At 48.1% G+C, this 13,890-nt stretch overlaps 1 protein-coding gene across 1 annotated transcript; it reads right to left on the bottom strand.

Annotated features, from left to right (window-relative positions):
• Positions 1–11,768: 11,768 nt before the first annotated feature.
• LOC124655630 (AAA-ATPase At3g28610-like) lies at positions 11,769–13,272 on the bottom strand. Its single transcript, XM_047194497.1, has 2 exons — positions 12,677–13,272; positions 11,769–12,594 (listed from the first exon to the last, which is right to left on the bottom strand). The coding sequence occupies exons 1-2, from the start codon at positions 13,270–13,272 to the stop codon at positions 11,769–11,771; spliced, it is 1,422 nt and encodes a 473-aa protein (XP_047050453.1).
• Positions 13,273–13,890: the final 618 nt, after the last annotated feature.

Raw genomic sequence — 13,890 nt, 5'->3', positions numbered from 1 at the left:
ATTTTCAAGTCGGGTATAAATTTGTTTAACCATAATGCCTACCCCGTGGCTTCATAACATGCTATAAATTATGCATACATTGTGGATGACGAAAATATTGTCGGTTTGGAGCTTCTCCACGAAATAGCTCCTCCTATGAGAGTGAATACATATTCAGATATGGATTTTCTATCATCTTTATCTCCCGCAAAATCTGCATCTGAATACTCTCTTATTTCTAGGGAATTAGATCTTCTGTATGTTAGCATGTAGTTCTTTGTGCCTTTCACATAACGCAATGCCTTCTTTACCATTTTTCAGTGTTCTATAATTGGATTTTCTTGATATCTATCGAGTACTCCGGTGATAAAGGCTATGTCAGGGCGTGTGCACACTCGTGCATACTGTAGGCTTTCAATGGCCGACGCATATGAAACCGATTTCATTTGATCGACCTCGTATTGATTCTGGGGACTTTGAAATTTCCCAAAACTATCGCCTTTGACTATAGGGGTAGGTGTGGCATTGCTCTTATGCATATTATACTTATTTAGAGTCTTTTCTAAATAAGCATTTTGCGACCGTCCTAATATTTCATTTTTCCTATCTCGATGAATTTCTATGCCCAAAACATATGATGCTTCACCAAGATCTTTTATATCAAAATTTGAGGACAGGAACTTCTTTGTCTCTTGCAGTAGACTAACATCACTGCTGGCAACCAGAATATCATCTAGGTACAAGATTAGGAAAATATATTTCTCACTTTTAAACTTTGCATAAACACACTTGTCCTCAACATTTTCTTTAAATCCAAATCTCTTAATTATCTCATTAAACTTTAGATACCACTGTCTGGAGGCTTGCTTTAATCCATAATAGATTTCTTTAGGCGGCATCCCATATCTTCCTTGCCTTCCGTGATAAAACCCTTGGGTTATTTCATGTAAACATTTTCTTCTAAATCCCCGTTTAGAAATGCCGTCTTTACATCCATTTGATGCAACTCTAAATCAAAATGTGCAATTAGTGCCATTATGATTCTGAAGGAATCCTTACATGAGAGTGAAGAAAATGTCTCATTGTAATCTATTCCTTCTCTTTGTGTAAATCTTTTTGCCACAATTCGTGCTTTGTACTTTTCTACATTCCCATTGAAGTCATATTTTATTTTGTAGACCCACTTGCAGCCCACTATTTTGGCTCCTTTAGGAATATTTTATAAGTCCCAAATATTGTTGGCACTCATCGATCTCATTTCGTCTTCCATGGCCTCCACCAACTTTAATGAATCTGGAATTCTCATGACTTCTTCATATGAAGTGGGATCACCATTCACATGAACTGTTTCTGTGTTGTAAACTTTGTAATCAGTCGAAATGTCTGATTTTCTAGCTCTTGTAGACACTCTAAGAGCCTCATTCTCTGGAGCATTCTGTTCCTCAACTCGTGGCTCAACTTCTGGAGGTGGCTGTTGTTGCTCCCTTTCATGCACAACAAATGGTTCATTCGGCTCATTACGGACAGGTTCCGAATTTTCATTCATCGTTGTCATGGGTGGAGTCACAACAGGCGCTTGCACCACAATCACAGGGATTATCGGTGCAGGTGCATATGGTACCGCAAAAAATGGCTCCTGAGTCATCGGATTACGTGCATGCACCCTCTTCTCATCAAGATCAATTTTCCGAGCTACCATGCTCTCCCTCATCATGTCATCCTCTAAGAAGACAATATGTCTCATTTCCACAAACTTTGTGTATATAGAAACTGTAACCTTTTGACTTTTCAGGGTAGCCAATAAAATGGCAGCTGACTGTTTTGGTATCTAACCTTGCGATGTTTCGATTGAACACTTTGGCCTCAGCAGGGCTCCCCCACACATTCAGGCGGTTTAGAGAAGGCACTCTCCCTGTCCATAGCTCTTGTAGACATTCTAAGAGCCTCATTCTCTGGAGCATTCTGTTCCTCAACTCGTGGCTCAACTTCTGGAGGTGGCTGTTGTTGCTCCCTTTCATGCACAACAAATGGTTCATTCGGCTCATTACGGACAGGTTCCGAATTTTCATTCATCGTTGTCATGGGTGGAGTCACAACGGGCGCTTGCACCACAATCACAGGGATTATCGGTGCAGGTGCATATGGTACCGCAAAAAATGGCTCCTGAGTCATCGGATTACGTGCATGCACCCTCTTCTCATCAAGATCAATTTTCCGAGCTACCATGCTCCCCCTCTTCATGTCATCCTCTAAGAAGACAATATGTCTCATTTCCACAAACTTTGTGTATATAGAAACTGTAACCTTTTGACTTTTCAGGGTAGCCAATAAAATGGCAGCTGACTGTTTTGGTATCTAACCTTGCGATGTTTCGATTGAACACTTTGGCCTCAGCAGGGCTCCCCCACACATTCAGGCGGTTTAGAGAAGGCACTCTCCCTGTCCATAGCTCATACGGTGTTTTGGGCACCGATTTGCTTGGTACTCTGTTTAGAATGTGAATAACGGTTTTTAACGCCTCAATCCTCAATCCCAATGGTAGGATGGAATAGCTCATCATATTGTGCTCCATATTCATAAGGGTACGGTTACGTCTTTCAGCTACCCCATTCTACTGAGCTTCGCTCGGCATAGAATACTGGGCAACTATTTCAGTCTCCTGTAGGAACCTTGCAAAAGGTCCAGGACTTGCCATATGGAGTATGTCGACCGTAGTAGTCCCCTCCACGATCAGATCTCACTATCTTTATTCTTTTATCATGCTGATTTTCAACTTCAGCTTTGAATATTTTAAATTTATCCAATGTTTCTGTTTTTTATTTGATTGGATAAATATAACCATATCGGTAGTAATCATCCCTGAATATTATGAACGAATCATAGCCATCCACACTTTTCACAGGAAATGGTCCACATACATCGGTGTGAATTATTTCTAGTGTTGCGGTGCTTCGAGTTGCACCTTTTTTAATTTGTTTTACAAATTTTCCTTTAATGCAATCTATGCATTGTTCTATGTCTGAGAGTTATAATGGAGGAAGAATATCATTTTGAACAAGTCTATCTATTCCCCCTCTCGAAATATGGCATAAGTGACAATGCCACAATTTCGATGATTCATCAGTTTTTTTTCTTTTCTTTTGTTCCTATTCCGACGTGGATACTTGCTCATTCACTTTACACGCAGATAATACTTTTTCACGCAAAGATAATAAATAAAGATTATTGTGAAGTAAAGCAACACCCACATAAGCATTATTACACCATATGACACACTTGTCATGTCCTTCCTGTCCATGTGTACTTTTCCATCACCAGTTGCTTCAGCAACTGAGTAGCATATATCTTTGAAGAACCAATAAACTGGCTCTTCATCTTTTCAAGATACTCCCCTATAGAAGAACACTCTGCAATTGAGCCCACAATAACATCCTCAATTGTATTCTTTATAAATGAAATGTACCTTTTTTTACTGGTAGTTAGCCACTTTTGGTTCTTTAGGGTATATCCCAACTCCACTGGAGCATGGTCCCTTTTCTTTTTCTGCCATGCATCGTCATCAACCTTATCATCTCTGACTGGATCTTTTGGTCTGACCTACAGTGGAGTGTCCACAACACAATCCACCTCAGCACAAACGAAGACAAAATCCAGCTTCTTCCTCCACTCACTGTAGTTTTCACCTCTGAGGGTTGGAACATCCTTGATGAAGCTCATCAAGTAGTACCCTCCTTAAAACCACAGATAAGTGAGAACATAAAAACAATTGCATGGAATAATCTAACGTTGGTCAAAATTAAAACATACAACTGTTTGTGCAATTAAATCTATATCATCGTTGGGTAGAAAATAGAGATAAATGCTCACATTATTGCAACAAAACATGGTCATGTCATTAATAAATTTGGTCCAAAAATAACAGAACCATAATTGTCACAAAAATCACTTTAATCATCTCTTTAAAATTTTAAGTATCACTTTTGCATTTTTCAAATTTAAAATGCTCATTTTAACTATTTGCAGCGGAAACTATGAATAAACATTAAACTTTGAACTTTTCAGAGACATTACTTTCACTTTTATTTTCTAAACAAATATTTCGTTGGTCCTATTTGTTCAGAAAAAACTAGACAAAAATTGGCCAAAAAACAGCGCAAAACCGCCTGAAAGTTCCTGTGGAAATTAATAAACATAAAATAACTGTTAAAACTTTGCAGGACCCAAAAATCATCGCGCGGCCGATAGTCCAAGCGAGCGAGTTTACTTTGCGTGCCGCACGGCGCGTCGCTTTGTGGCTTGCTGGTTGCGACCCACGGCCCGCCAGTGGCCTGCCCTGCGCCTCGGCCCGAACGGCTCGGCCTGCTTCGCTCGCGCACGCTCCGGACGGTCCGATCTAGATCAGACGGATGTCCGCGCTGATCAGCCGTATAAAAGGCCCGAAACAGCCGACGCCCCCTGAAAACCCTAGCCATTTGCCCCTTGCTTGGTCTCTCGCTCGCTGGCGGCGACGGAGAGAAAAACCTGAGCCCCCGCGCCGGCTTGCCGCCGGCGTCGGCGAGCTTTCCTCGGTGTGGTTCCCCCCTCCTTCCTTTCTTTTCCTCCTCCCACCTTCCTTTCTTTTCCTCCTCCCCACCTGAGAACCTCGACGACGAGCCTGGAGAGAAGGTATGGCCACGACGGAGATGCGCGGCGGCACCCCCTGCTCCTCTTGCTGGCGAGTGCATTCACCCGAGAGTGGGCGCACCGCTGTCAAGACAAGCAGAGGTGGTGCCCTATTTTTTTCTTTTCCTTTTTGGCGCCATGATCTACATCGACAACATCCGGTGGGGATTTCTTTGCCCCCGGAAGGGGTTCTCTTATCTGAGGTAGGGAGGTGAGATACTTTCAGTTTCCCCTTCTTCTCTTATTAGGGTTAGGGTTTGGTCGCAGGGATGAGCTAGGGTTTCATTTTCTGTTTTTTTCTACCCGAAAAAGCACAAGATCTACACACTAATAATGGCTCTGATACCAATGTTAGTTTCACTAGATCGACTAGGTGTAGGGTCTGTGCCGGGAGAGAGAGAGAGATATTGTGAGCATTTACCCTCTCCCTTCGAGGAGGAGCCCGCCTACGTTGATGGTGATGGCTGCGCGTGGGTGAGGAAGTGGCGGCGGTGGTGGAGCTTCCCGTCGGCACGAGCTAACCCTAGATCGGTAGGGATGTCGGTGGGGGCTTGGGAGCACGGTCAACCTTGTAACTTGTGCAGCCGACCCCCCACCTCTTTATATAGCTGCGACGACAGGGGCTCATCAACCACTGAAAGGTTGGGCGCCCCCAATCAGGGTGCGGTCAAAGGGCACGTCGAGCCGTTGGGCTCGTACGTGGTGGAGATCAACCTAACAACACCGACAAAAGCATTTTATCGAACATGACCAGGACAGAACATGCATGAAATGAGGTCGTGCAATCGGAGACATCGATGCTGAGGTCGTCAACTACTTCGGAGTTGACTTGTGCACGACCAGTTTCACCAGAAATCATTCATATACAAATTGTGTGACACACAATTTTCTTTTTGGACAGGGATGCGAAAAACCAGCCTCTGCACCAAAGCGATGCACACTATTTATATTTAAATTTTATTTAACAAGGAACTGTTAAGGTATATATCACAAAACCCGTTACCACCACTCAAAACCTAGAACCTCGACAATGGGTGAAGTAACATGCCGGTAGGGCCTCTATAAAAAAACAGAAACAAAACGCCTCACCAATTAATTGTCGATGGCATCCCTGAGTCACCTTATGGCGAAAAGAGGATCTCACAACCGATATAGCAGACTCTTGTCGAGCGTCTTATGCCCTCGCTTTAGTAGCCGTTACTACCATCAAACTGGTGGTTCATCTTCAGGGCAAAGATCACCATAGCCCTTGCGAGGCCTATTGTCGACACCACCATGAAAGATCTGTCGTGCACATCACCTGCCGAATAGGCATGACTCATCATAGCACTTGTCGGCTAGGCATGAGTTGACATCTCCTCCCCCAGCCTCTGTCATCCAGCGCTGCTCCAGAAACGATGCTCCCAAGGGAGAAATGACACCATGGTGTCATCTTCGTCTGATCTGGAAGATCAAATCCTAAGTTTTCCCCCGGAGCAGCACAAGTGGGTTGACAGTCGACGATGCCTTCATCAAGGTGACAGGTAGACGAGATTTCTCACCAAGTCTCCTAAACCGCCTATCTAGTGGGGCTGACTTCACATGGATTCCTTGTCTTCCGCTTGGTCGTTCTGGTGGCTTATTACTAGGTGCCACAAAAGATAAAATGGTTGTGTTGGCTAATTCCAATGGAGATTTTGATATAAAGCTCCATATAGGTAACAAGGCTGACAATTTCACATGAAGTTTGGTCGCTGTGTACAAGCAACCCAGGATGAATTTAAGCATGCCTTTAGTAAATTTAGCGAAAGACAATCCGCACCCTATTCTTATAGGCATGGGTTTTAATTTGCTAATATTTTCTCATCATAAGAGTAAATGCAGATTCGATAATTGTTAGCTTTTCTTATTCAATCGTGTCATATAGATGGTTTAGATTTGATAGAGGTTTCAATGGCTGGAAGGCTCCTAGAGCCGACATATGAGAATCTGGACCGTGTAATCATGGACTCAGATGAATTTAAGTTCTCTTGGTCACTGTATAGACTCTAGAGCGTATTGAGGCATTGTCGGATCACGCTCATATACTTATAACCACGGGAACACCTCAACTATAGTGTAGATGCAAATTCAAATTTGAACTTAGAAGGTTACAACGTGATGGTTTCTCAGATATGGTTAAGAAGGTGTGGAAGAAACCTGTCGCTAGTCTAAACCCCATTCAATGGTGAAATAATAAACTACGCACTACGCGTAGATACATTTGTGGATAGGCTAGACATACGACAGGTCAGTTGAGGAACGAGAAGCTACGCTTATCATCTTTTATTGATGAGCTCGAAGCTATAGAGGAAGTATGTTCGTTATCTACGCAAGAGATTGAAATGAAAAGTCAATCTAATGCTCAGATATCCAACCTTGTGCGAGAGGAGGAGCTCAAATCGTACAAACATTTAAAGGCCCAATTCATTTTGGAAGAAGATTTAAATACAAGGTACTTCCAAAGTGTCGCAAATGACAGTCACCGGAAGAAACTTATTCATTCTCTTGTATAGGATAGGGGTACGATCGAAGGGCATGCGAAGCTCAAATCTTACATTACAAATCATTATAAAGTTCTATTTGTGGATCCAGAAGATGGTTGAAACCCGAATATAGGACATTCGTCAAGTTTCCGATGAGGAAAATTCCCACCTTACTGCTCCTTATTAAGAGGAGGAAGTTAAAAATACAGTTTTCCAATGGAACACAATAAACTGCCATGTTTGGATGGTTTTCCAGCAGAGTTCTATTAGAACTTTTACGAGTTAATCAAATCTGACTTCTTAGAGTTTTTAGTGCTCTCCATGGCGGAAAACTTGATTTGTTTCGCCTTAATTTTGGTGAGATCACCTTATTGCCAAAATTTAATGAAGCGGAAAGGATTTAGCAGTATATGCCGATTTGTCTTCTTAATGCGTGCTTAAGATTCACGAAAACTCAAATTATTAGGCTAAATTTGGTGACTGATCATGAGGTGCGCCCCATTTAGACTACTTTTATGCAAGGAAGATAATATCCTGAACGAAGTAGTAACCTTGCATGAGACACTCCATGAGTTACATCGTAAAAGATGAATTGCGTTATGATAAAATTAAGTGGTCTTTTCTTCAGCAAACACTCAGGATGAAAGATTTTTCTGATGAGTGGCACACTCTAATCCATAATTTTGTTTTCGGAAGAATTGTGGACATCAAAGTCAACTATGATGTTGGCCCATACTTCCAAATGAAAAAAGGATTAAGGCAAGTCCATCCATTAACACCCAACCTATTTAATATAATGGTTGATATGCTAGGCATAATTATAGAGCGCACAAAAGTTGAGGTGAAAATTGAAGTGGTCGTTCCTCACCTTCTGGATGGTGGTCTATCTATTCTTAAATACTCGGATGATACAATTCTCTTTATGTAACATTATCTTGAGAAAGCAAGAAATCTAAATTAATCTTATCAGCTGAGAAATTATCAGGTCTGAAAATTAATTTCCACAAAAGTGACTTCCTTTTTTGTTTCGTCGATGCCCAAGACGAGGCTAACATGTATGCTGAATTGTTTGGCTGCGGTTTGGGACAGTATTTAACTAAATGCGAGTGCTAAATTTTCGGTAGATTCCATGTACAGATCGCTGCTCCATTCCAATGAGACGATTGATAATAATAAATTTTTTTGGAAAATGAAGATCCTGCTGATAACTAAAAAATTTGCGTGGTATCTTCATCGAGAGGTAATCCCCACTAAGGAGAACCATGCAAAACACAATTAGCAGGGAAGTAAAAAAGTATGCCCTTTGCTTTCAGGATGAAACTATAAAACACTTATTTTTCCGGCATAGATAGCAGCGTAATTTCCGGATTGAACCTTCACCACCTTAGGTGTCAATACAGTTTCCAGTGGACTACTTGTATTGAGCCTTTTTTTTTCATTCTTATTTAGAAGATAATTTGAGCGGCTGCATCTTAGTTATGCAAATACCTGGTGCAATGCTTTAACCTTTTAAATAATATAAAGAGTCTTCGAAAAAAATGAATTGGGAAAACCGTGAGAAACGAGTTGCTGCCGGTGGAAAGCTGTTGCCCCATGCATGTCATGTTATACAACGCCACGAAACGCAGTTGATCGCACTCCTTGCCGGCTAAGCTTCAACGTTGGCCAGCATATCTAAGGTGGAGGTGCACGGGCCACGGGGGCGTGGTTCTCCTGAGCTTCGGGCAGACGCCCTGAGTGCAGCTTGACTGACTGCAAGCACCTCGCACATACGGAGGTTGTGGTGCCGAATTACCTATTGGAAGTTCTGAACTGAACCGTGGAAGAGACACCTGAGTAACAAGACACCTGCAAAAACAAGGTACAAGAAGCACAAACAAAATAAAAGTAGGATCATTGAGATTTTGCTAAATCTCAATTTCAGAATCGATTGAAACTTGCAGAAATTTTCTGTTGACCGACCTAGCTACCAAAACCGATAAAAAAAAAAAAAAATGACACAATAACAGTATTGTTGAGTCATGTATTTTATAACGGAGGGAGTAGCAGTACCAAAGCTGCAATGATGTTTTCTCAAACTGTACACTTGCAAAACTTACCAAATGCACTGGTTACCAAGCTAAGAGCATCCCCACTCGTTGGCGCTCCCCACGCCCAAATCCGGACGAAACTACCGTCGGATTGGACGAAATTAAGTCGTGGGGAGTACCATATTTCCAGTCGTCCACCCGGAGTTCGGCGGATAGAGTTTAAATTCAAACAAATCGCCGTCCCGCGCTACAAGTACGGGCAGTTGATCGGCAAAAGGAGCAAAAGGATCAGCCACAGATCGGCGATCGGAGGGAAATTACACGGAGACAGGCTCGTCGGCAGTCCCGGCCGGCACGGCGGTGTCCGACGGACCAGTTTCCTCACACGCCGTGGCCGAAGCGGCTGCGGCGGGCGACGATGAAGCAGCGGCAGTGGACGTCGAAGCAGCCGCAGTCGACGAGGTAGATGGTGAGGTAGACGAGGTAGGAGCCGGCGGAGACGACATAGTGGCTCGGAGGATGTCGTTGCGGTGGCCCTGGTACCAATTCCTCGTCTCCTCGTCCATCAGTTCCATGTCGCCGCCGCCCATGAGGAACGCCAAGTCTGTGTTCCTCTTCTTCGCCGCCACCGTCGTCTTCGGCAGGGCGATCCGGGCGCCTTGGTTGGCGAGCATCTCCCGCCACCTGCCGTCGAACTTGTCGTTCCTCCCGTCGGCGTGCGATCTCAAGTCGGCCCAGCACTTGTCGATCGACGCCTGCATCCTGTCGGCGGGATTGTCCGTCCGTTTGAGCTCTTTCTGCTTCTTCTGGCCGAGCTCAGGGCGCCCTTCCGCCGCGCAAGCCGGCGGAGCGTCGGGGTTGTACTGCTCGGTCTTGCTTTTCGAGAGGGACGTGCGAACTTCCTTCCACTTCTCGCACTTCTCGAGGCGGGCGTAGACGTTGAGGAACTTGAACTGCAGGCCGGTGTCGTCCGTGTACATGTCCAAAGCTCGGCGCAGCTGGGAAAAAAGAGCACGGCGATACGGGTCAGCTAACGACGATGTACCTCGGTGGTGTAGGGCCGGCGGATCATACCCTTTGCTCCAAGTCGTGGCCGCTGATCGGCCGTTTGTCGATCTCCTCCTGTACGCCGTGCCATTTGCTGCACGCCGTCTCGCATGATCCCCCAATGGGTGGCCATTGCCTTGTCTCCCCGGTACACGTTCATGTTCGTCTTGTTGAAGTAGGGATCGACGAGCTTGCGTTCCTCGTACGCCTGCCTCACTCGAAACCGGTATGTGTCGAACGACCGATTGGCCCCGATTATGCCGTTCGTGGACACGGTCATCCAAGCTTCGGCGAGGCACTCCTCTTCCTTCGGCGTCCATTTGATACGCGGTTCGGCAGGTGGCGAGTCCTTCTTCCTCTTCTTCTTCCCCTTCGACGAGGTTGGCGGCGGCTTCAATTGGCTCTTCTTCTTCCTCGCCTTCTTCTTCGACGGCTTGGCTTCCGTCGGCAACATCCTCCCGATGCTCGTTGCGCGCCGCCACAGCTGCCGTCGCCCTCGTCTCCTCTTGCGTGAAGAACCCCGGGCACGCAGCGGCGGCGGTCATGAAGAACCCCGGGCTCGCAGCGGCGGCGGCGGAGCCGGAGGTGATCATCTCGTGGATCTCCTCTTCGTTCGGCGCCGCCATCGCACCGAACGCGAGCGGCCCTCGTCGCAGGGCCGGCGAGGTGCCCTCGAACAGGCCGCCGCCGCCGACGTCAAGCTCGGGCGGCGACGGTGTGGGCTTGGACGGTTGGACGTAGGCGCCCTCTTGGAACACGGCAGTCGGCGACGGCGAGTACAGCGAAGGCGAGAAGGAAGACGGGGAACTTGTTGTACCATGCGTCGGCCATTGGCCGGGGAACATGCCGCCGCTATAGGCCATGCTGATTAACCTCAATTGTTCGTCTTGGGCCGCCTCCGCCGACCTCTTGGCGGCGGCTCTTTTCACCCTCTCCGCCCTGGCGCTTGTTTCCACGTCGCGCCGTTTCTCGTCCGCCGCCCACTCGGCGTTCGACATGCCCGGCGGCTTCGTCTTCTTCTTCCGCATCTTCCTCGCCGGCGCCTTCGGCGGCATTGTGGTGGACGAGAAGACGAGGAGGAGAGTGGTGGTGGACGAGAAGACGCCGCCAGGAACTGGAGCTGGAAGACGAGGAGATTGGGGGATTTCGGCGGGAGAGAATGGGGATATGCAAGCAAATTGGAGGGAATGGGGATATGCAAGCAAATTGGAGGGAAAATCACAGGATTTGGTTTTCCAGTCGCCGACTACGCGGGTCCACACGCCGTTTCGCGCCAAATTCTTTCGTCCGGAGTCCCCGAGCGCGCCCCGGGGGGCCGGGGGTGGCGTGGGCTCGCCAGATGGATTAAGGGCCAAATCCGGACGAAAACGAGGAACCGGGGGCGCGACTGGGCCGAATTTCGCCGTCCGGATGGAAAAAACGTCGCTCGGGGGCCTCGTCGGGGGGACGAGTGGAGATGCTCTAAGCTAGTTGTCGCACTACTAGCGAGGTCTTCCGTCCGCCGTGACTTCCCCGCCGTTTTTGTTCGATTCTCCTCGCTCTTCCCCTACTCCGGTGCAACTTTCTCCTTGGCCGCTCTCTTCTCCTCGCGCTTCTTCTTTAGCTCATCTACCAAGCGCGCGAGACAGGCATCCACGCCGCGCCGGGCGGTGCGCTCGGACGGCATCATGAGGCACTCGGCGACGTCGGCCGGCGTCATGTCCGCCACCTGCAACAGCTCCTGGACATCGTAGAAGAGAGGGTGCGCGTCCACCCCGAGGTAGTTCTTGGCGAGCGTCATGAACGCCCCAAACTTGCAGTAGGACATCTCGACGTGCATGTCCATCCTACCAGGCCGGATCAGCGCCGGGTCAAGCATCTTGGGTCGGTTGGTGGTGATCACGATGATCCGCTCGCCGCTGTGCGCCGACCACAGCCCGTCGAGGAAGTTGAGCAGTCCGGACAGCGTCACCATCCTCTCGTGTGACTTCTCGACGACGTGTCTTTGCGGCATCATGCTGGCACGGCTGCCGGTGAGGTCGAGGGAGCAGTCGATGTCCTCGATGACGATGATGGACTTGCCCGTGGTCTCCACGAAGAGCTTGCGGAGGTCGCCGTTGGTCTGTAGGGAGGTGAGCTCGATGTCGTAGATGTCGTAGTTGAGGTAGTTGGCCATGGCGGCGATCATGGTGGACTTGCCCGTTCCCGGCGGGCCGTAGAGGAGGTAGCCTCGCTTCCACGCTCTGCCGATGCGGCGGTAGTAGTCCCTGCTGTTTCGGAAGTCGTCGAGGTCGTCCATGATCATGTGCTTCTTTGCTGGGTCCATGGCCAGAGTCTCGAAGGTGGTCGGGTGGTCGAAGTCGATGTAGCTCCATACCTCCTCCCTCCTAGAACTGGGCGATCAACATGGAAATTGAACTCATTAACAAGCAGTGCTGATAACTTTCAATGAAACAAGATAAATCGATTACGTACTGGTAGTTGAGCTCCTTCTTGTTGGAGTAGAGCCTGCGGGGACGGTTGCGGGCGGCGAGCTCCTGTCCGGTGCGGCGAACGTAGGGTAGATACTCGTCGACGACGAGCCTCCGGTGGCGCTCGTGGAACGTGAGGCGGCAGCACCTCCTCGCCGCCTCGGGATGCGTCACCGCCGACCACCACAAGGTGACGCCCTTGAACTCGTCGGCCACCTCCTGGCCCTCGCGGAGGCTGAGCACGAGGCCGTGGCCCTCGGCGGCGCCCTCTGCGCGGAGCTCCCGCGCGTCCCGCGAGCACGCCGCGCTCAGGTAAGCCAGCACCTCCCCGTAGGCGTCGCTCGACTTGGCGCCGCCCTCGGGGCCGTAGTAGTAGGAGTGGTCCTCCGGCTTGGCGGCGACGTCAACGGTGACGAACGGGTCGAGGGATGGGAGGAACCGCCGCAGCGGCCGCCGAAGGTGCTGGTTGAAGAAGGACCTGAGCACCCCGAGCGCCACCGGCGCCAGGTACATCCACGCCGAGTTGGTGAGGTGGTACAGCATGCTGCTCTGACTTGGTGCAGATCGCTGCAACGCTCCTCTGCTTCCGGCTGACTCCATGGATAACGATAATGGTACGGTGATGGATGCGAACGCGATGATCTAGCTTGCATTTGTTAATATGGCTGAGATTTACATACTTACATGGAAAGTTTGAGAGGAATGGAATGGGTGCAAAAAGGGAAAGAGCTAGTACTGATTGATCTTTTTCTTCCTTTCCAAGTCTTCGACTGGCCGCAGGGGCAAGGGCGGTGAACTGGAGCTCGTGCACCTGCGGATTGTTCACCTGCAACCGCTTCGTTTCCAAGTCGTCTCGCCATGCCTTAATGATTTTTTTTGTCGAACAAAAAAAAAGTTGAAGGAAGAGAAATTGACTGCTGCCGTCTTGCTCTCTGGCGTCGATGCTGCTGGCGGAATAACCTGAATACTGGTGAGCGAGCTTGGAATCTGGATGAATCTCTTACCAAATCAGGATCGGGACAATTTTTCTAGTACAAGGATAAGAGCGGCAAAGCAGCCGGGCAAGATGTGAGGCGGACCAAGCCAGTACCATGAACACTCGAGATCGATTTTGATGGGGCTTTTCACGCTGGTTCAGGGAAAGGCGTATGGGATTTTGCGATCCGCGATACTGACGGCGAGGTTATGATCTTTGTTGCAGGTTGTATCCTCTTCCTA

Source organism: Lolium rigidum, chromosome 1 (assembly GCF_022539505.1).
Source record: "Lolium rigidum isolate FL_2022 chromosome 1, APGP_CSIRO_Lrig_0.1, whole genome shotgun sequence".
Classification (NCBI taxonomy): Eukaryota; Viridiplantae; Streptophyta; class Magnoliopsida; order Poales; family Poaceae; genus Lolium; species Lolium rigidum.
This window is presented reverse-complemented; position numbering and strand designations above follow the sequence as displayed.